The sequence below is a fragment of the Amphiura filiformis genome, chromosome 7 (assembly GCF_039555335.1).
Source record: "Amphiura filiformis chromosome 7, Afil_fr2py, whole genome shotgun sequence".
NCBI lineage: Eukaryota > Metazoa > Echinodermata > Ophiuroidea > Amphilepidida > Amphiuridae > Amphiura > Amphiura filiformis.
Window position 1 is genome coordinate 64,139,395 of NC_092634.1, and position 17,081 is coordinate 64,156,475.

The 17,081-nt window shown below is 37.1% G+C and overlaps 1 protein-coding gene across 1 annotated transcript; it reads right to left on the reverse strand.

The window, feature by feature from the left end:
* Window positions 1-1,398: 1,398 nt before the first annotated feature.
* LOC140158003 (organic cation transporter protein-like) lies at window positions 1,399-15,846 on the reverse strand. Its single transcript, XM_072181252.1, has 10 exons — window positions 15,460-15,846; window positions 14,637-14,740; window positions 7,339-7,493; window positions 6,621-6,789; window positions 5,838-5,964; window positions 4,960-5,048; window positions 4,376-4,587; window positions 3,899-4,007; window positions 3,118-3,327; window positions 1,399-1,645 (listed from the first exon to the last, which is right to left on the reverse strand). Exons 1-10 carry the CDS (start codon window positions 15,829-15,831, stop codon window positions 1,516-1,518), a joined length of 1,677 nt encoding a protein of 558 aa, XP_072037353.1. The 5' UTR covers window positions 15,832-15,846; the 3' UTR covers window positions 1,399-1,515.
* Window positions 15,847-17,081: the final 1,235 nt, after the last annotated feature.

Below are 17,081 nucleotides of genomic sequence, written 5' to 3' on the forward strand. Positions count from 1 at the left end.
TACTTGGATCATGGAAGAAAGAGATAAGAAGGAACCACAACGAACGCATTCACTTTGTCCACTCCCTTTACCGACATATAATTGACATTGTTATTCATGAGGATTTACTTTGATCAATACCCCGCGTTAAATAGGTGATTGGTATTGTACTCCATGTATTTGCATGTCTTCTGGAGCGTGTCTGAAGGATGATTTGAACTAATGACCTTCCGTGCAAGCACTCTATAGGATTTTCTCTGGTGACGTGATCATCGGTCATTGATGGCCTACATCTCTTTCTTCCATTTTGCCCAATTTTCCCGAACTTTGATGACTTTTTTCTCAGAGTTGGCAGTCTTTGGCACTGAAACGAGTTAGCTAGTTACGATTATACACATATAAACTATTAAATTAAACAGGTTTCATGTACCGGACTCAACCGGAACATTGTACATTATTTAAGAACATTTTGCATCTATTTTTCATCGAAAAATTCACCAAAATCTTACCTTATTTGCTAAAGATGAAACTCAGCAAAAAAACGACCGATTTTGATGACCTTTTCGATTTTTTAAAGGACATTTTCTACACAACACGATCAAGAAAACAGCTTGACTGTAGATCCCAAAACAAAGCTACTATACATGTTCAGAGCATCAGTGAAATTCCATAATCTTACTTCTGGCAGGGCGATGTGACTTCATAAGGGCAATGTCGGGGATTATAGGACACAATCGATGGGGAGAGATGAGGTCCGACCAGGTCCGACCGAGTCTCCTACACAGGTTACGCTCCCAGTGGAGGGGCGGAACCAAACTGGCTGATGTGGAGACTAAGCCAGTTTGCGTCGGTCTGATACTCGTCTTTGACCATGCGCAGATCTGGCTGGTCAGGAAGATATTTAATATCCCGAATTTATAATATGCCTACCAGTTCCATCTATAACCGAATTGCTAGAGAATATTTGTAACCATGTTTAATAAATTCGTATTAATCGTATAATAAAATGTGGCCAAATGTATATTTGTGTACATAGTGTTTGGATCCACTCTTCTACGGACTTGGCTACGAAGCATGTCGGGAAGGATATGGCGGTATGCTGACCTAGGTCAATATGTTCTGAGCAGATGAGGTCCGACCAATTGCCTACGACCTTGTGTGCGATCATGTGTAACAGGCAATTCCCGATAATAATAGAGATTCCCTGCTTCTGGGTAGCGTTTGTTTGTTCTTGGATGGGTTTGTTATAGTTTTTTTCCAGTAATGATTTCGCCAAGCATCGATCGCGGTAAATGGATCATACATGAAAGTAAGTACCATTGATAGCTTTTCTTTTCATGCGTCAATAGATAAGCGGATTAAAACTTGGCCGATCGAAGTCGTTGTGGTTCCTTCTCATCTCTTTCTTCCATGCTTGGATATATTATTTCAACTTTTATTTACATTTTTATATAGGCCTATACGCGCCTATATATGAACTCGATTCCTAGCCCTGTCGACCCAAAATTGTAGACAATTTAATGTCAAGCCTTCACCCTATACAGTTTCTTCCGTTTCCAATGCTGTGTATTCCGGTCCACCATTATAGTCCGATATATTTAGGTTAGGCTCTTGGGGTATTTTCTCTTTCTGTTCAGAACCACACAAATGCTTCATCCAATTGGGTCTGAAAAAAGTAAAAGGGAGAATGTGACACAAAAGGATTCCGATTTCCGATGCAACTTTATTATACTAAAAGTTCGAATCAAAAAGTGATTTTTCACTTCAATATCATTTCGGGAAAACAAAAGATACGAAATCACCCCGGGGAAATCACCAAATGAAAGTAAGTAGATAGGCTTTCAGAAGAGCACCAACAAGTAAGTATCAAATTATTTATCTTTTACTGCCGTTTTTTGGTGATTTTTATTAAATAAACTGTACATTTGTGTACAAATTGAGGGCACTATCTACATATATTTTATATATAAAATTAGCCAAATAATGACTTATTCCTTATATTTCCTGATAAAAAGTTTTTTGAAAATGTCCCTGCTATTTGTTAGTCTGTTTTGCTGATGTTCTAATACCATTATGCAAGTATCTAACCATTTTAAAGATGCAATCAAGATTTAAGATAAATAGCGCCATCATTGTTCACCTTTACATAAAAATTACTACATTTTACATGCCATCAAACAACAGTGACCGGTGCAGCCTGTAAATGTGTGAAAACTATAGTACTGGTACAGCTATGCATGCAGTACTGGCATACTACATCTTGGCTCTCTAGGCAAGGATGATGTATGGGACAACTCTCTTCGTTGAAATCCCAGGCTCTAGCCTGCTGTCGTGGTCAGTTTAGTGACAATTGGATTGCACGATATAGCGCTACACAGGGTAAGACCAAGAATATATACGCTGTTTGCTTCATGATCCAGCCTTGTACCAAAGAAGTTGAGCTCAGGAATCAGGATGGTTACCTTCCGTATTCGAGATTACCACAGACTTGCACTTGGTACTTCCGAACCGGATGTTCTTTGTTGAAGCCATTAGATCTTGATTGAGAGATGCACCAGATGAGCTCCTGTCTTTTATGGATTAGCTGAAGGACATGATGGTAGCATCATCAGCTTATTATATGGACTGATTTGAAACGTTTGTCGATGAATATGATAAACAAAAGGGGCCTAATATGGAACCCTGAGGTACACCAGCATTGATCAGATTTACATCTGATGCATGCTTTGCCATTGAGAACAACAGTCGGTTAACCAGGCATGTAGTGTCCCAGTGAATCCAAGTGCAGAGAGTTTGGTATACCAGATACGGTCAAAAAGCCCTGCTGGTGACGAGGCAGACAACGCGGGGTTATATCGAAAGTAGATTACCCAGCCCTGAAACCAAACTGTCTTCAAGTATTCTCTGTATCTTTGCCTACTTGTAAATATTACATTTTGTTTTTATTTCCGAGCTAAAAGATGCAGGGGGGGGGGTGAAATTAATTAATTCTTTTGCTGTCTGTATACACACAAATAATACATTTTACGTGGAGAGAAAATATAAAGAGCAAAAGTCAAAATTCTTTTAATTTTGAAATGAAATATGAAATAAATTAGTAAAAACCGATGCATTGAAAAGTTACGAAATGTCACATACTTTCCAAATTCCTCTCCTTCCTCTAAAGTCTCAGGTAAGTTTTTATTTCTCGTCTCTGGTAACAATAGCGTCAGAACACCAGCTAATAATGCACATGATCCGAATATCATAAATGGTAATGGCTTCCAAGTGTCCTCCAGTAAAAATATCAAGGGCGCCACCATACCGCCAACGCGCGATGCGGCCGATGAAAGACCAGTACCAGCAGTTCTAGAAAATAAATGAGCTGTATTATTCGTTATTGTTTCTTATACTAACAAATTACACATAACTATAAACGTTCTTTTTTAATATCATGAGACACCCGATACACACATATGTACACGTAACACATTGTGTACATACGGGTCGTATGAGCACGGTAAATGCCCTGCTGGGATGGATATGCTGTATTACAGCATACGTATGGGCACGGTGTACCCCGTTGTCAAAATACGTAGTACGTATTTTAAATTTGCAACATAATTAATACCCCTAACCCTAAACCCTAACCCTAAAACCTAACCCTAAACCCTAACCCTAAAACCTAAACCGTAACCCTAAACCCTAATCCTAATCCCAACCCTAGCCCCTAACCGGCCCTAACCCTAACTCTACTTTTATTTTTACTTTTTACCCCATAATTTCCCTCATTTTTCAAGCCCTGCCCTCTTTCTGGGGTTAATTTATAGTTTAAGCTTGTTGGATATCAATATTTTGCGGTTAGTGCTTCTTTGTAGCCCTGCGGGTCAAACAAGTTGGATATCCACATTTCGCAGTTAGTGGTTCTTTATTCATTTACCTGACGGGAGTGGGGTAGATTTCAGCGGAGAAAATATAGATAATAGAGAACGATGCCGCAGCGCTGAATTTACCCAGCATGGCAACGCAGGTGACGGCCAAACCAGGATCTGGAATAATGAAAACAACAGGCTGGTCATGCAATTGTATACACACAGTGCCGCCGACAAGAGGGGTTAAGGGGGTGCGTTACCCCCGGGGCTCGTAAAGATAAAGAAAGCATACCTTTACGGGCCCATAAAAGCAAAGAAAACTAGACCTCAGGGGCCCTCAGTATCGTATATCGGTGTCTTGTACTGACGAACCACAGTTAACTACAATGTTATTCTGACTGGAGAGGGTGACTTTATTCTCTTTTACCGTGCAATGCCGTAGTCGCTAACTGCACGTGTTGTGTTATAAAGGAACGGTTTATAGTAATCAAGTATTCGTCGGTATGCAGAAATCGCGTCGAGACTAAGCCATGAATAAATCTTACCTAAGAAACTGGTAATCACGCATGTAGTACCAGACAGAATCAGTGTTCCCGCCAAATTCAGTTTTCGACCGCCAAAGTGTTGACATGCCCACATAGTATAGAAATAGGCTGGGAATTCTACCAATCCAGAGAAGAAAAATGCCAAGTAATCATTGGATCCGAGATTAGGGATGTTGAGTGCTATGCCGTAGTAGACAAGACTGTTGACGCACCTTCAGAATTAATAAATACATTCAAGATCCATCAATTTTATGCATGACATTAAAATGGTGTTTTTCGCATTCTTTCAAAAAATGCCTGTTTCCGTCTGAATACTCAAATGTTTCTTTATCTTTTGTTCACCCCTTCGTTGTGTCAGTTTCGTATATCCCTGCATAAGACATGTCAGAGTCATTTGCATTTAAAGCTCTCATAGTGACGAAACCCAGACTATGCTATGAACCGCAACTTGCACCGAACGATGAGGGCGATGTTATTGCTTCATTGCAGTGAGTAAAAAAAGAGTCTCGCGCCAGAGAGTGATTGTGTTTCATATTAATTTGTTTAAGATTTAAGAAAAAAAAAACAATGGTATAATAACTTACCAATTCCACATAACGTTCATAGTTTTACATGCCATATTCGGAGTCTTAAATAAGACTAAAAAGTTTGCAGGCTGTTCCGTATTATCGGTCTGAAATCCAAACAGAATAACATTGAGATGAAATGCTCATTTATTTCTCAGTCTTCCAGCAATGGGTGCTATAGTACCCAGGATATTATGTTGGGCATAAAGGCCGCTAGAGACTCCTAGTATTCGAGCAATTTTGAAATTTGACCACTGTGTTGACCTTTAACCTTGAATATGGCCGGAGTGCCGGGAAATATTTTTTGTTAACATTTTGAATGTGTTATAGGACCATAAAAGGAAGCTAAACAGTTGGTTTGGTAGAGTCCTGGGGGAATGCACATTAAACCCAGGTAGATACTGTACTAGAATGTGAATAGTTTAACCGGAGATATGTTACATCGTATATTCTACAACCACTAGAAAGTCTGTAGGCTCCTTTTAGACCTTTTCAGCAGGAGATCGGAAATCGTTTGGAAATGAGTTCAGAAAGATGTAAACAAGAAAACCATAATCAATAACAATCTGGCAACACAGGGCGTTTGATTATTGCGGAGTAATAGAACATTTCATGAAGAGTATTGGTTCTACTGGACCTTTTTGCGGGCGCGAAGCGCGCGAAAAATTTCAATTTTAGACTATTTAACCCCCTATCGAAGGTTTGATTTACTATTTAATGGACCAATGCACACGAAGCGCGCAAAATGAAGCAATTTTACCCCATTTGTGCCCGAAAGAGGGTATTATTTCGTGCTATAAAGGAACATGGAAAGAGCAATATTATTGCTTTTTTCCTCTATATGTAGGGGGACATGTCCCCCATACCCCCAGTTCCGCGTCCTATGTTTTACTTGCCTCATCTTTCGTGAACAACTCTGATGGAAGTTGTTTTTTGTTCACCTCTGCAACCCTTCTGATGATTTTCTCAGCTTTGTCATATTTTCCACGAGATATCAGCCATCTTGCAGATTCTGCTAAGAAACTACGAAAAAAGAAGACCAGAAACATCAGCTCTGTCATGATTTTGTCATAATAACGAATAACACTTTACTAGAAACCGACTCATTTTATTGTACTATAACGAGGGCGCTGTTTATGGCATTTTGAAGGCACGTCAAAGCCATTGCCACTGCCCGTGGTAGGCACTTTACGTCTTAAAAAGTTATATTATTATAAAGGTTTATACGAGGACAATATGATGTATAACTGACTACAATATATTTTCGACAAGCGTAAGAAAACTAGGAGTAGGTTTTGCGCAAAATCTTGGGTTTTAGCTACGAGACGGATGCGGAGTGCAGTATACCGTTGTTAATAATTATGCGCAGAGCGTGGTCATGCTGCTTTGTTTATTTGTTAATTAGTAACGTAAGATGTGTAGTATAAGATATTTTTTTGTAAAGCGCCAAGGTCGTGTTTGCTCATGTTACGGCGCTATATAAAAGCTGCTTGTTGTTGTTGTTGCTGGACCATTTGAGTAAGGGCTGAATACGACCAACACGTTTTACGCACGGTAGCTATAACTATAGAACTCCTCATCCACCTCTTATGCAAACCTCGTTAACAATTTCGAGGTACGGTACGTGGTGTGGAATTTTGCGCCACAAAATATCACTGCTTATAAGTCAGCAAACTCACGGTATGTAAAGAAAAAATAAGACTACGGGTACAGTGATAGCGATCTGTAGATTCCTCCAATCTCGTATGAAGTAAGCTATACCTGCTAACGTCATGATCCCTGTTGCAAAGGCAAATTCATTGGCTATACCTGCAATGTTACGCATGGATGGTCCTACAAATTCAGTGCCTGTATTAGGTCAAATGAAGGTTAGAAAGCTCTTCGTGTAACATTAGTTGGATAAATACAATGTTTACACCACAAACCCCCACACTCAAGCAAACTACACCTCACATTCATTAACACGCCCACACACACACTCACTCGGAGTGGCTCCAGGGACGGAAGGGCCTGGTCCCTTAATAATTTGACCATAGGCAAAGCATGTATAAATGTATAAAGCTAACGCTAAATACGGCACCTCCGCCTAATGGAAATTTTCGGCCTCATATGGATGGTCTCCCTAATATTTAAAATCTTATGGAGTCTATGCCCTGCACTTGCCCACAGGCCCGGATCTATGGACCAGGGTGCCCTAAAATTATAAGTACACACCCAATTCATAATCATTTAACCCATTCTGTATAACATTGATTTAGTCAAATGATATGGTGTTCAAAGATGACTCTTGCAAGTTTATTATCATACGTGTCTCGGTTGGAAGAGAATTGAATCTACAACGTAAAAACTAACATGCATATCAATCCACCTATTACGAGCTAAGCTACGTTCTCATACCTAGAATATACGAAGGCAGAAAAGTGCCATAAGCACCACAGGAAACGAAAAATCTTAGTGTCATATAGGTGTATACGTCACGGGCAAATATAGTACCAATGGCTGAGCCAAACCACATGATTAATGCTACTAACATGGTACGAGTGCGACCGATACTATAAAACGAGAAGAAAAATCTTTATTAGAATATGAGCCAAACTCCCATTAGGTACCACGTCTGAAGTTGTCCTATAGCACTATCGGCGTCCGGTTAAAGTACCGATGACTCTGTGTTTTTACCGACTAGCCTGGTGGTGTAATGAATTATATAAACCAATACACAACTTATAAGTACCCCATAATACTTTTTAAAAGAAGTCAAAAAATATTTTACGAAATGTAAAAATTTAAAAAAGATATGTATAGCCCTATTTGTTTTACACGTGTGGACCAATTTGTAGCGTCACACATCGTTGCGTTCAATCACAATGGTTAATAATTGTGTAAGAAAAGAGGCCGTTTTAAAAGTTGCACCTGAGTGCATAGCAGTCAGATTTTCTTTCAAACACATGAATAGACCTGGCTGACTGTATTGTTTCAGAGTTGAATCCTATAGACTCAGATGCAACTTTTATCACTGTTTAAAATGGTTTCTTTTTTTTTACACAATGAACCATTGTGACTGAACGCAATGACGTGTGACGCTATAATTTGGTCCGTATGTGTAAAACAGGTAAGACTACCCATACATTTTTGTTTTACCCATACATGTTTGCATTTCTTCAAATATTTTTCGATTTATTCTAAAAAGTATTTAGGGGGAACTTATAACTTGTGGACCCTATAATTCAGCATTTGCAGAGTGTTATCGTTTTTCGTTTAAAAAAAAAAAAAAGCACTGTGCAAATGTTCAGGGTACGATAGAAAGAGCCATCGGTAAGTATCGGGGCACTGATTCTGCTATAGGACCAACTTAGACGATATGCCTTAGACTATCCATAGTCGATTTTTGATCAATAAAAAATATATGATATAAATCATGATGAACGCATTCAGTTGATCTCGAAATTATACCGATGTTGATCACAATGCATTCCATAAATGATCAAAAAAGTGTTATATCATTAGTGATAATAAACATGAAGTATACATTTGTTGTTGAATGCGCACATATTGGCATAATAGGGCTCAAAAATTATTGAACAATTCTGATTTTTGGATATACCCGCTACCGTGAAACCTCGATTAAAAAAATCGACTATGTACTTTTGATTTTGAGCAGCTTTTTGCCCGGGAACATTTAAATTTATCAGTGACTAACCGCATTGTGAGTTCAAATTTCGCGCCAACACAAAGCGCCGCAAATTCCACAGATAGTTGTGTACGCTGTAGTTTAATAGAACGTGCCCGGAGGTTTAAATCATCACGAGATCTGGACAAGCAAAAACAAGTGTACTCAATTTCTGGATCACACTGAATAATCTCACTCACTGAGCGTGTTTATAGTGAGCCAGATTATCCGGTATGTAGCGTATAAGTGCATTTTATACGGTATAAACAGACCAATACTGGTTATTGCCGCATATTATATGGAATGGATATCCTTCGAAATCCATGGATATTGCCGTATAATCTTTGCTTGTACGACCACTATAAACAGTCAGGGCGCCACGATACCATTATTCAATGAAGTGGAGCAAGGTTATATATAACTCACCGAGCTCAAATTTATCACTGTAATAACACATCACCTACAAAGTTGATACAGAATTGTAACAATTGAACTTACGAGGAATATATTCAAAACCACTTTCCTGTGATGGGATTTTGAATAGATTCCACGTACGTTCGATTCTACGTTTGGAAATCGCAATCTCTTTATTGTATCGTTTCGACGGCAAACTATTTGAGACTGGCACCATATACACCAACATCGCCTGGCTAATAATTACTTGGTAAGCCTGGCTAATAATTACTTGATACTAAAATGAATACCCGGGATCGATACACGTGAATGTGCTATGCACGATTTGATATTCAGACGATAAAACTTTGGATACCGGGATAGAAAATGATGAATATCTCCCGTAATTTTTTTATTCTAAAGAAGCCAGATTTAGATCCTTGCAATTGAATATATATGTTGAACGGATATGATAGTCGTTAGCTTGCGTCTTGAGAAAGAACCGTGCGTCTTGAACTCAAAAACTGACAAAAAATTCTGATTTTATATGTGCCGAACTATAGCGCATCGTATTCTAGCTGCACCTTCTCGTGGAGGCAGTCAAAAAAAAAGCCTGACCTCATGAAGATATCGGGGCGATGACATTGTGCCATGTTTTTCCATATATATGTTGCGGTGGCCTCGAACACGCTGAGGTCAACCACCTGTGTCGGAATCGGATTTCGAATAGCGCTATAGAGTACAATATTTGATGTTTCACGGCTCATCAATTAATACGATGTCATAAATTATAGCGCTACACATTATAAACTTGAAATGTGCATGAATTACCCAAAGCAGCAAACGTTATAGCAGGAAAACATAAAAAAATAAAAATCACGGTTCAGTATTCAATATAATGCCATGCCATACCTAGCAAACACATCCACACACACACAAAATGTTTTTAAAACGTTATAAACGTGTGTTTGTTTTGATCAATACCGTTTAATAACATTTAAAGGCCGAGTCATGAAAACGTTTCGTATGAAAAAAAACAGTACAACAATATCTTTAAAAAAATGTTGTCCAAATGTTTTTGAAAAATATGTTTTGACAAGCAGTTTTTCAAAATATTTTGTAAACGCTGCAGGGCTCGGATAAGTTTGTACAGTATTTTTGTAGGACCTGAGAGCACAACAGACACACCAACTTGCATTCTGAATGCGAGGAAATGTCCTTCTGATATCAAATAATTTGATTTTTTTGAAATTCGAGATATGATACAAATTTTATGACAAGTTATCAAAAAATTACATTTAGCAGTCCTCGAAGTAATCTTTATAAATCTAATGACATTGACTTAAAGTGTATGTAGCTGAATGTTTTAGCTCATTTGGGAAAAATGTATATCTTCAATACGAAAGGTCATCATGTTCATCCTTTCCTCGCAGGTATATAAGTGAAGGCCTCGTTCACAATGTAATTTGGTGTATATGTTAAAATGTTTCGTTTTACACATATTTTCAACAATGTTTTGAATGTTAAGGGGGTACTACACCCCTGCCCAATTTTGTGCCTATTTTTGCATTTTTCTCAAACATTATAGAGCATTAGTGACAAGTAAGATATGTATATTACAGGGGCAAGGATTACAACTGTTACACTGGAAATTTTATTTCAGCACAGGCAACAGTTGTGGTGTTACAGTCAAAAATGAGGGAAAACCAATATTTGATCAATAAATCATTAACTACTTGCCTTGAGTTGCTGAATTTTCAGTGCAGTAGTTGTAGTCCTTGCCCCTATAATATACATATTTTACTTGTCACCAATGCGCTATAAGTTTTGAGAAAAACGCAAAAATATGCAAAACATTAGCTAGGGGTGTAGTACCCCCTTAATAAAACGTTTTATAGGCATACCATTTATTATATACAACCTTCATATAACCCAAAACGTTTTGTAAGGCGTTTTGTGGTACGTAGTAGCTAAATAATGATGTACATTCCAGACTTAAAAACATGAATTAACCATGTTATATTAAAACTCAAACATGAAAAGTGAGAGCAGGAAAAAAAAAAAGGAATTAATTGCGTTATTAAAAAAGCTGTGTACACCCCGTGCGTGTAAATTGAAGTGGAGTGAATTACAAAATATCCAGTAAGTTGGGCATATTGGGAATAGAGAACAACTGGAGTTGGAATCGGGTGATGTATGAAGGACTCAAGTAATGTTGGAAAGTTTGTTTGAACCAAAAAAAAAAAAAAAAAAAAAAAGAATTGAAAGAACGCAAAAATCATCCTTGATTTAATATAAAGTCAGTTTCAGATTTGGTGTCTTTATTGTGCATTGTGTGCTCTCATTCAAAATACATGGCAAATAATTGAATTGGCTATCGTAGTATAGTAAGAGAACTCAAAAAAATTAAACGGTTCTATAAAAAAGTTACGATTCACTTCATTTTTTTCACAAAAGGTGATTGAGTGTGACATTTAAATAAACATTAAAGAATGGGATTCCTTGCCCTATTGCGCTTTTTTGACTTACCCTGTATCAATGGTAAATTTAGCCTAAGTACAACAAAATCGGATCAAAAACGTATTCCATGGTCTTTTTTCTTCAAATAATTATGTCGCCCCAAACAACACCGAGTCATTGCGTTTCCTTTTTTGGATTCTGCTACAAACCGATCAAAAAAGTAATGTTGCCATTTATCAGAAACAAATGCAGTACCGATTAAATTTTAGAGGCCCGTTTCTGGGAAACATTTTAGCGAATATTGCAAAATTTTTGTGTTATCTTGATTGTGGAACATTATTTTGGACATCTAACTACCTACTTCTGTCACTTCAATTTCATCACAGATGTCAAGGATAATTTAACATTAGGCCTTTAGATGTGAAACAACCGAGAGCAGAAACAGTTCTTTTAATTGGTTAGATGTGATACAACCGAGTGCAGGAACAGATATTTTATTTGGTTAGATGTGATGCAACCGAGTACAGAAACAGTTCTTTTGATTGGTTAGATGTGATGTAACCGAGTGCATGAGCAGTTCTTTTGATTGGTTAGATTTGATGCAACCGAGTGCAAAAACAATTCTTTTGATTGGTTATATGTGATACAACCGATTGCAGAAACAGTTCTTTTGATTGGCTAGATCTGATACAACCGAGTGCAGAAACAGTTCTTTTGATTGGTTAGATGTGATACAACCGATTGCAGAAACAGTTCTTTTGATTGGTTACATCTGGTGCAGCAGAGTAAAGAAATAGTTGTTTGCTTGGTTACACCTGGTGCAGCCGAGAACAGAAACAGTTCTTTTGATTGGTTAGATCTGGTGCAACCGAGTGCAAAAAAGTTCTTTTGATTGGTTAGATATGGTGCAACCAAGTGCAGAAACAGTTCTTTTGATTGGTTAGATCTGGTGCAACCGAGTGCAGAAACAGTTCTTTTGATTGGTTATATTTGGTGCAACCAAGTGTAGAAAAGGACCCTTTGATTATTTAGATGTGATACAACCGAGAGCAGAAACAGTTCTTTTGATTAGTAAGATGTGGTGCAGCCGAGAACAGAAACATGTTTTGTGATTATTTAGATCTGGTGCTACCCGAGTGAATAAACAGTTCATTGATTTCTTAGATCTGGTGCAACCGAGTGCAGAAACAGCACATTACGCTGCAGACTCCTTTTTTCTTCAAATAATTATGTCGCTCCAAACAACACCAAGTGATAGCGTTTCCTTTTTTTGGATTCTGCTACAAACCGATCAAAAAAGTAATGTTGCCATTTATCAGAAACAAATGCAGTACCGATTAAATTTTAGAGGCCCGTTTCTGGGAAACATTTTAGCGAATATTGCAAAAATTTTTGTTATCTTGATTGTGGAACATTATTTTGGACATCTAACTACCTACTTCTGTCACTTCAATTTCATCAAAGATGTCAAGGATAATTTAACATTAAGCCTTTAGATGTGAAACAACCGAGAGCAGAAACAGTTCTTTTAATTGGTTAGATGTGATACAACCGAGTGCAGGAACAGATATTTTATTTGGTTAGATGTGATGCAACCGAGTACAGAAACAGTTCTTTTGACTGGTTAGATGTGATGTAACCGAGTGCATGAGCAGTTCTTTTGATTGGTTAGATTTGATGCAACCGAGTGCAAAAACAATTCTTTTGATTGGTTACATCTGGTGCAGCAGAGTAAAGAAATAGTTCTTTTGATTGGTTAGATGTGATACAACCGATTGCAGAAACAGTTCTTTTGATTGGTTAGATGTGATACAACCGATTGCAGAAACAGTTCTTTTGATTGGTTAGATGTGATACAACCGAGTGCAGAAACAGTTCTTTTGATTGGTTAGATGTGATACAACCGATTGCAGAAACAGTTCTTTTGATTGGTTAGATGTGATACAACTGAGTGCAGAAACAGTTCTTTTGATTGGTTAGATGTGATACAACCGATTGCAGAAACAGTTCTTTTGATTGGTTAGATGTGATACAACCGAGTGCAGACACAGTTCTTTTGATTGGTTAGATGTGATACAGCCGAGTGCAGAAACAGTTCTTTTGATTGGTTAGATGTGATACAACCGATTGCAGAAACAGTTCTTTTGATTGGTTAGATGTGATACAACCGAGTGCAGAAACAGTTCTTTTGATTGGTTAGATGTGATACAACCGATTGCAGAAACAGTTCTTTTGATTGGTTAGATGTGATACCGAGTGCAGAAACAGTTCTTTTGATTGGTTAGATGTGATACAACCGAGTGCAGAAACAGTTCTTTTGATTGGTTACATCTGGTGCAGCAGAGTAAAGAAATAGTTTTTTGCTTGGTTACACCTGGTGCAGCCGAGAACAGAAACAGTTCTTTTGATTGGTTACACCTGGTGCAGCCGAGAACAGAAACAGTTCTTTTGATTGGTTAGATCTGGTGCAACCGAGTGCAAAAAAAGTTCTTTTGATTGGTTAGATCTGGTGCAACCGAGTGCAGAAACAGTTCTTTTGATTGGTTATATTTAGTGCAACCAAGTGTAGAAAAGGACCCTTTGATTATTTAGATGTGATACAACCGAGAGCAGAAACAGTTCTTTTGATTAGTAAGATCTGGTGCAGCCGAGAACAGAAACATGTTTTGTGATTGTTTAGATCTGGTGCTACCCGAGTGAATAAACAGTTCATTGATTTCTTAGATCTGGTGCAACCGAGTGCAGAAACAGCAAATTACGCTGCAGACTCCTTAGAAAAATGGCCATGTTTCACTAGGGCGATAGTAACTCATTACACCATACTCGTGATGCCAGTATCAATCATAGCATAACACCAACATTTGATATAAACAAATTGCTTATAGTTGAAGGTCACTTCGAACATGATCACATGATGCAGCTATATAAACTATCAATCTGTATCACGTAGCCCTGGCTGTATGCATTTAAGGGACAGGGAACAATTCTTTTGGGACTTAAAGCTCCCAAGTAAAATTGATGAAACTTTTAAGGGAACAAGTAGCGTAATGAATCGTAAGTAGTACAATTATTGAGAAGGTCAGGCAGAACAAAAGATTTCATGAGTTTAAAATGAAAAATATAAGAATGAATAAAAAGGTCCAGTGATTCATTTTAAGATTTATGTTATACATACCAATCAGCCATGGACCCAAATAGCACAGATCCTGCTAGATTCCCAGCAAAGAAAACAGACTGAGCTACATGAGACAATCCTTTCCTGTCGCATACCAAAGAATACTATAAGAAATCACAATAAGCAAAAATGAATAAAGAAATAAAACCTTACTACTGTTTATTGGGAGGTTTGTACAAGAAGGTCACATCTGCAATAGCTGCCGGATGAAATTATTATTTGGCTATAAGGTAGCAGCTATATAATGTATGGGATTGACCAAAATATGTGTATGTGTATGTGTGTGTGTGGGGGGGGGGGGCATTTGATATTATCCCCACTTTATGTTCCCCTACCCCACCTGATTTACGCCATTTGTCATCACTGGATCGGTGAAATCGGTACCTATAACCCCGGGTTGATTATAAAACTAACTGTAATTGAGCCACCTCAGGCGTTTAGTGTTTCTTATTAGTACATCATCGGGCATTATAATCATGCAAAAAGTAGCAATTCGAGGAAAATTAGGCTGTCGCTGTGGAGCAAATCAAACATTAGCCTACCGTAAAAACTCAATAGTTAGCATACATGTATGTGCTTACTATCGAATGCTTTTGAAAACATGAAATTGTACCAAAGTCCGGCGCTTTACCCCAACTGAGCTAATTGGGTTGAGATACAAATGTGCAGTTTTACTTGTTCGTATATAACTATGTAAATTATATTGATTATGTACTTAAAAACCCTTTTCAGATGGGGCTCTTCATGTTTGCATGCTTTAAAAGCGCTCGATAGTAAGCACATGTGCTAACTATCGAGTTTTTACGGTGTGGCTATAACTTACATCTTCAATAATGGTTGACTTATATTGACTATGATCGAACTCCCAACCCGCATCGCATGCGACGACATCGTCTTCAGAAATATTGGTTATATTGGGACTTCGAGATGGATTCAATTCTGTTCTGTTATTCATCATCATACAAGTCCCTATGGAGCTGGCTAAATCATTTTGTGCCGGAGCAGAACGGTTTTGGTGTATTACTGTGCCATTTTCCACTGTGTTTGCACACCAAAAATTGCTATTTCCCGCAAAAAATACTTGGCCTAATTTATGCCAAGCACCAGGAATGCTGATTAAGCATAACAGAAAGTATACGCGCCTTTGATACGGTCCAAAAGCTCCTAAATGAGTCAATATTTCGTCAAATTTCATGATGTTAGCTGCGTATATGGTAGGATTTTAAGTCGGTTAATTAGTTGTAATTAACATCCAATCTCGATGTCGTACTGTATTATCTTTAATAGGATACCTGCAAAAATGGAAATGAACAAATCGTAATTGCATTTAGGCAAAAAAATTATAATAAAAAACCAACTTAATTATAAAATTAACTACTCTCGAATGTAAGTTGATACGTGCTGGTAATGCATTAATATCTGCAACAGTTATACTGAATTTCAGCAGATTATATTGCATTGCATTGCCTTACATTACATTACATTACATTACATTATACTCTTATAATATGTGACCGGACACTACGAATCAGCCGTAAAGTCGGCCCCGGTCAATTTTGTTTTATTTCGTATTTAGAAAATATATATCATAAGCTTTAAAATGGTATATCATTTAACATTGCATTGCATTACACTCTTATTACATTACATTACAATTTTATAACATTACATTACATTACATTACATTACACTCTTATTACATTACATTACACTTTTATAACATTACATTACATTACAATGTATTACACTCTTATTACATTACATTGCATTACATTACACTCTTATTACATTACATTACACATTTATAACATTACATTACATTACACTTTTATAACATTACATTACATTACAATGTATTACACTCTTATTACATTACATTGCATTACACTCTTATTACATTACATTACATTACATTGCATTACACTCTTATTACATTACATTACATTACACTCTTATTACGTTGCATTGCATTACATTCTTATTACATTACATTACATTACACTCTTATTACGTTGCATTGCATTACACTCTTATTACATTACATGACATTACACTCTCATTACGTTGCATTGCATTACATTCTTATTACATTACATTACATTACACTCTTATTACGTTGCATTGCATTACACTCTTATTACATTACATTGCATTACACTCTTATTACATTGCATTGCATTACACTCTCATTACATTACATTACATTGCATTACACTCTTATTGCATTACATTGCATTACATTCTTATTACATTACATTACATTACACTCTTATTACATTACATTGTATTACACTCTTATTACATTACATTGCATTACACTCTTATTACATTACATTGCATTACACTCTTATTGCATTACATTGCATTACACTCTTATTACATTGCATTGCATTACACTCTTATTACATTACATTGCACTCTTATTACATTATATTGCACTCTTAT